The sequence below is a fragment of the Capsicum annuum genome, chromosome 7, assembly GCF_002878395.1.
Source record: "Capsicum annuum cultivar UCD-10X-F1 chromosome 7, UCD10Xv1.1, whole genome shotgun sequence".
NCBI lineage: Eukaryota > Viridiplantae > Streptophyta > Magnoliopsida > Solanales > Solanaceae > Capsicum > Capsicum annuum.
In genome coordinates, this window is record NC_061117.1 from 170,136,745 (window position 1) to 170,144,280 (window position 7,536).

At 28.8% G+C, this 7,536-nt stretch overlaps 1 protein-coding gene across 1 annotated transcript; it reads right to left on the reverse strand.

Moving 5' to 3' along the window:
• Positions 1–3,597: 3,597 nt before the first annotated feature.
• On the reverse strand, positions 3,598–7,301 carry LOC124885642 (GDSL esterase/lipase At2g04570). Its single transcript, XM_047393837.1, has 3 exons — positions 6,825–7,301; positions 4,740–5,229; positions 3,598–4,087 (listed from the first exon to the last, which is right to left on the reverse strand). Exons 1-3 carry the CDS (start codon positions 7,194–7,196, stop codon positions 3,891–3,893), a joined length of 1,059 nt encoding a protein of 352 aa, XP_047249793.1. The 5' UTR covers positions 7,197–7,301; the 3' UTR covers positions 3,598–3,890.
• Between the last annotated feature and the right edge of the window lie 235 nt (positions 7,302–7,536).

Here is a 7,536-nt window from a genome sequence, read left to right on the forward strand (position 1 = left end):
ATCAGATGTTTCATCTGTTACATCAGATGTTTCATCTGTTGTATTACCATTTTTACCAAGACAAACAACAAATCAACCCAGCAACACCAACACATCACACACACACATACACACACACTAAGAACATCAACTGTGACTAAAAATCACCAACAAATTTGAATCAATAGTATGACAACAAGAAGAAGAAATGCTAGAAATTAGAGTTTTATTCAGTCCACATTTCAATACTAGAAGAGTAGTTGGCTCAAGCTCCTCTGTTTCTTCATAACTTTTTACCAGTGAAAAAGGAAATAGGACGACGAAGAACTCGAAGTTTTTGTTTTCAGAGAAGTCTTCACGTTGATTGACGGTTAAAAGTCGAAAAGGAGTTCGCCCGACTATTTGTCGCCGAAGGATGAAGGGAGAAATTTTGCAGAACTGTTGGATGGGAGAGAGTTGAGAGAAGCTGGAGAGAGTGAGTGGTTGATTTGGATTGAAGAGGGGCGTGGGTTGGGTTGATTTGTATTTTTGAAAAGATTAGAAAGTTTTGAAAATTTTAATCCAGTCCACAATTAACTTAATCAAGTTTCCTAATGATGTTTGAACCTTTAAGTTGGCCAATGTCACCAATCCTTCAGTCAAGATTTAAAAGACAACTTTCCTTCAATTTTCTCATGTAACATTATACATTCTTGAAGTTTTTATTTGAAAGTATAAGATATAATATATTAGACATTATGCATTAGTTATTTTGAAAGATTAATGTATAATATAAGTCTAATGATATATATTTTCAATATGTTATACATTAAAAGTTCTTATTACATTAGTTGTGTTTTATGTTGTATTTTACAGTTAAAAAGTCTTATTTTTGTATAATTTTTCATTATACCTTCTGTCAAGCTTATAGGTCATACATGTTTAAAGTGAAAAATTTAGATGTGTAATATGACATTATACATAACTGCAGTTGATTTTTAAAATGTATAAGTTGCCCTTAAACTTATTCTAATGTATAATATAAGCCTAAAGATATATATTTTAATATGTTATACATTAAAAATCCTTATAAGATGCATTTTATGCTTTATGTGGTATTAACTGTTTGAAAGTTTTATTTTTGTATAAATTTTCATTATACCTTCTGTCAAGATATAGAGGTCATACATGTTTCAGGTGAAAAAATTAGATGTGTAGTATGACATTATACATTACTGCAATTCATTTTTTAAATGTATGGGTTGCCCTCATACATGTGAAATTGTTGTGTATTTTACTTCAATTTTTTTACGAACTTCGTAAATATTCAATTCCATCGCGATCGTAGCAATCAATTTCAAAAAGTTAATACTTTTTGAAATAATAATTGCATCACTTTTATAGAATTGATAAATGATTTTCAACTCCCAAATTCCGAAATGACGCAACAATATGGGGATGTTCATATTTTTTTTCAAGAATTGAAGAAAGACGAAGATGACTTTTCTTTTTCAAAAACGTCATTAAAAATGAGGAAAACTAACAGTGATGTTTAAGAGTTTTTTTGAATTTAAATTTCAGTTATTTTATTTAATCATATAAAACATAATTATAGGTAATTAATGGCTTTATTTAAGGGAATGAAAGATTTTATCTGATTACTATTTCTATAAATGTAGGAGATTATGTTTTATCATCTTACCTTAAATATAGGATTAACTGTTTTATCATACATTCGAGCTATGTATGATGGGCAGCCAAATGTATGAGTATATTTGTAAAATTCGGGAGAGAGAAAACTAGAAAGAATTTTATGTAATTAGTTTCAATAGGTAGGGGATTTATGTTGTTTACACTAAAATAATAAAACAAGGAAGAAGAATATCTATAACAGAAAGATTATTTTTCTTTTATTTATAAGAGGGAGTTGAGCAGCTGAAGCAGGCAGGAGGTCGACATGTCTGCTTCAGCTACTTCAACTATAATTTTACTGTATCACCCTTAATTAATTATTATAAATTATTTATGTATTAAAAATTAATAATATTTAATAAAAAATTAAAATAGGTATTTATGACATATCTGCTTCAGCTGTTTCAATAGTAATTTTACTATATCACCCCTAATTAATTATTGTAAGTCATTTACGTATTACAAAATTAATAATATTTAACTAGAAAAAAGGCAAAATAGATATTTATGAATGTTTCAGCTGTTTCAACCGTAATTTTACCATATTAGCAAAGCAAGTACGAGGTTGACATGCTTGCTTCAGCTGCTTCAACTGTAATTTTATTATATCATTTCTAATTAATTATTATAAATTATTTATGTATTAGAAAATTAATAATAATTAATAAAAAATTAAAGTAGGCATTTATGACATGTCTGCTTCAACTGCTTCAATCGTAATTTTATTATATCATCCCTAATTAATTATTATATCCCTAATTAAATATTATAAGTCATTTACATATTAAAAAATTAATAATATGTAATTAGAAAAAAGTATAATAGACATTTATGACTGTTTCAATCGTAATTTTACTAAATCATCGTTAATTAATTATTATACAAATATTTTTATATTAATTTTATTTTGTCGCTTTTAATTTGTTATTACAAGTCACTTAAGACATGTATGCTTCATTGCTTTCATCGTGATTTTACTATATCACTCCTAATTATTGTTATGATCATTTAAGTATTGAAAAATTGATAATATTTTATATAATAAAAAAAAAGATAAAAGAGACAAAAAATGTTATGTCAACATAAAAAAATTTGATTGCCTATCGAAATTATATTAGTGCACATAAATTGGGATGGGACAGAGCAAGACATAAAATAACTTATATTATTTAAAAATAAAATAAAACGTATTATAAATCACAATAATAAAGAACTTAATATAAAAGTATATATGTAAAAAACATTTGATTGACTGTCGAAATTTTATCTGTGCCACATAAATTGAGACAAGAAGAATATTCATATATTATTGAAAAATAATGTAAAAGACATTGTAAATTGCATAATTAACAACTTAAGAAATTTGAAAAATATAAAATATTTGTCTGGTTTTCGAAACTATACCAGCATCATTTAAATTGAAATAAAAAAAATACTATAAATCACAATGATTAAAAAATATAAATTATTTTAATAATTTAATTTGAGATAAAAAAAATAATATATATTGCTTCTGTCGGCACGAGCCATCGATATCTAGTAGTATATATTTATAAGAGAAAGCTTATTTTTTGAATTGATAAAGGCCTTTTCTTTTTTAGCGGAAGAAAATAAATTAACTAAAGTTCATCTTTTTGTAATTTTTGTAGTCTAAAAAAAAATTAAGCCCAATGTTTTCCTTTTTCTCTTTTCCTCTCTGAAAAATCCCACAGAAGACAAAAATTTTCTATAGTTTTATTTTTCTTTTTTAATTGAAAGATAAAAGAATATATATATATATATATATAAAAGTAGAACAAGAACGATTTCAAGAAAAGGTAATTTTATTAGCACGCAAAAGCACTCATTTTCTCATACATATATCTTTCTCACTACAATATATATATATATATATATATATATATATATATACATATATATATATATATATAAGTAGAACAAAAACGATTTCAAGAAAAGGTAATTTTATTAGCACGCAAAAGCACTCATTTTCTCATACATATATCTTTCTCACTACGAGGGATAAAAGAAAATCACGCAACCTCACCCAGTTTGCATTGACTATTAAATTTATGCATGTTTATCTAGTTCGTTCAAGCATGATTCTTCACTTAAACCTGTTTGTCCATCATCTAAGAATTAACATACATAATTACACACTCTACTAATCAAATATGATATTACGGAACACCCAAAGCATACAAATTAATACATTTAACTCAATTTAATAGACATACTAACTATGCTAAAAACTTGGAGAGAGCTGTTTTAACCACATGATCAGCTATGATACGATCAGTTTTCTCCGTTGGATGAAATGCATCCCAGAATATGTATTTATTTGCGTCTTTACATGTAAGAAGATTGTATCGAGCACATGCATAACCCATCTCAAACAATCCTGTTGCGCAGCATGCTACTGAAGCAACCTCAAACCCTGTCAAATAAATAACAAGACGATAGTACTTTATCATCTATATATTGACAATGTAAAATAAAAAATTTATCGTTGCCATCATTTTAACTTGAGTACAGTAATATGTAATTTTTCATATAAATATGATATAATAACTTACTAAATAGAGTACAACGATATATTAAATCGGTTAAATTGCACTGATAGTGCTGAAATTAATTCTCTAATATATGTAGTACTATAGGCAGCATATTTAAAGCTTTATGAGTTTCTATTGCACTCACCATGAGCGTAAGTTTTCATACTTATCATTAATATTGTAGCAGTGATATATCTTATTTTCAAAATTACAAATTTCATATTTTTTTGAAAGTTTACATGTAAATATCTTTTGAATAATCTCACAGGTGTGAAAAACACTTTGCATTGATAATGTACATACAGAATTTGCTTTAAACTCTTTTTTTAAAACAAATTCTATACGTGGTGACTTCTTATAAAAGATAGTACACAATCAGTTCAGATTACTTAAAATGTAATTACTAGCAGGTAACTCTTTAAATGGCATCGATGAGCGACTTGAAGTAAATGATAATAAGAAGTTAAATTACATTAATGGTATTTAACATTTATTATGTTATCGGTTCATTTAATTTAAATTTCTTTTACGTACCGTATGAGGAAGGATTTTTAATCATTTGTAGCAGAGGGTCGTAAGGATTAGATAGAACAACTTGAATCCCAGGAAGCTCTTTATTCAACTCCATCACCAATCCACTCAATTTTTCATTGAAGTTCACAGCCACAATATTGTAACTCTCCATACATTCATTCCCATTTCCTATGTTTCTTGTTCTTTCTAATGGCATACACCCCATTGGAGGAAGTCCACCAAGTGATATCTTTCTTGCTCCAAGATTGTACAAATTTGTGATGAAATTCTTGGCAATTCCAACTAGGAAAGCTTGGTATTGATCAATAGTGTATTGAGATCTCCTTTGAGGCATGGTGTAGTAGTTTTCAAGGAAGTCATTTGTTCCAAGGCTTGTGGCATATAATGCCTCGCTGATTACTTCATTTGCCTTTGTATCACCAAGATAAGCTCTTAGTTTCTTTTGGTATTCCTTGTAGTACTCCAATTCTTTCCACAAAGGTATCACGCCCTGCAATTTAAGACCGTGCATGAGAATTTTCATAAAACATGATAGGATTATCATAAAACGACTAAATACTATGTCATTTCACGTTTTATATCGTATTTTTTTCTTTTTAATCCGTCAAAAATATGATACCGATTCATATGTAGGATATTTATCCGAGAATTCTATATGAAAATTGTTGTTTTATTAGGGGGGACAAATAAGAAGTGACATATGAAACTCTTATATATGATTCTTCGAGAATATCCGATAAAATTGAAACATGTGAAGTTGTGAACTCTTGCCAACTTTAATATAACTCTTAAAGGTATGGGTAATTTTGGTGCCTTACTTATATTTTAGCTTTTTCCATGAAAGACTTAATTTATTCTTAAATCTTCTACTCACGTCAAACTACTATCACCTCCCAAACAACCAACACAATATTGTTGGACCAAGTCAACGTAAAAATACTACTATTGACATAATGAAATGTTATTCCTTTTAGACTGCGCACACCCAACTTTTTCGAAAGACAGTTGCATTTAAGAAAAGCATTTGTACACCTTGTATATATATAACCTAATTAAAGCTCATTTGAATGAGTTGATTAAAAATAGGTAATGAGCATCAGAAGCTGGAAAGGTACTTCTATTTGTGGTGTTGAAGCTAGTTTTTAAATAAGCAATTACATGTTTAATTTGAAGTGCTGTAATTAATAATAGGCAGTTGATGTATTTAAAAATACTAATGATCAAATAAATTTTGTATTAGAATAACTAATATGTCTTATGTATACAAATTATAAATTAAAGAGAACAATAAACAACAAAAATTAAATGGGGAGGGACTCATTGGTTCTTTTCTGGACATAGTATTTTGAGAATCAGAAAAAATATCAAAAATAAAATAGTAGTAAAATATTTGGCCTAACCAATCAATAACGTCATAAGCTGAAAAACATAAGTTGGATTAAGTTTATTTTGTCTTATATAAGCATTTAGAGCAGGGGCGGATGTATTAAGGCCGGTGGGGTGGCACGCCACCCACAAACTTCGACGGAAACTCTCTATATATAATTATATATATAGATTGATATATTAAATCTGTCACTCACAATATCAAAGCACTATTTGCAAGTGGCAAAGCGCCACTTTTATGTGTAATAGGTCGTGGGTTCGATCTTGAAATAGTAAAATATTAAATCCTAGTGTAAGTGATAAAGTGTCACTTTTATGGGTCAAAGGTAGTTGGTTCTATCTTGATCAACAACACATCATTTTTTATTTTATTTTTTTCTTAAGCATTATTGATTAAAACAGGGCAACAAGAGTCGTAAATTTACCAGTTGACAATTTTATTTGACACCCGAAGAGTTTGAATCTTGGATCCGCCTCTGATTTAGAGTGTTTATATAATTACTGAACGAGCAAGTAAGTTAAAGCGATGTTTATAAGTAGTATGATCATGTTAGCTAAACACTCTTAATTGTTTTCTACTACTATATTACTTTTAGCATGAAACTTTTTAATCACGTCCAATGCTATAACGCAACAAAACCAAGTACAAGCTCTAAAGTAAACTAAAAAACATGCGAGACTACTATAAAGTGGCTTTACCAGAACATCAGCAGTAGCATTATCATATCCAGTTCCAGCAGATGCAAAACTAACTCCAAATGCAAAATCAGATATATTATAAGCTGGATCTAAGTATGCTGGAACTGTTTGTTTTAAACCAGCTGCCTCTGAAATAAAATCAGTAGTAATTCTTCCGTTAGAAAATCGACCGGTCGGCCGACCACCAGCAAAATCTCGGCCATATGGCATAAAATTGCTCCGAGCAATTGTCTCAATATGGTTGTTATTCCCAGGATCAACCGATGAATCACCGAAGACAATAATTGCTGGAACTTTGGCATTTGATTTGGTTAGTAACATGAAAAATAATTGAACTATAAGGAGCCATGACGATATCTTACTATGTGCCATTTTAATTTCACTTGATAATTTTCGTGCTATGTAGTTGAGTTGTTATATAGTACAAAAATAAAGGTAGCACCGTAGCAGTGAGAAAAAGGGACGCAAATTAAAGTCACGAATGAACTAATTTTGTTGGGGCTATTAATGTGTAGTAATTAATAAGTATACTTTTTTAGGCATGACAGGGACAAAGAGCTACACGAGGGTCATTTCATGTTGACATTGCATGCAAAAATAGGTGCATTAATTAATTCGTTAACCCAACTGCTTGCTTGGCTATTGTAGAGAAGTTTAATTTAGCCTTTTCAGTACTGAACAATAAGTGACTTGAAATGATCCTAGCTATTTT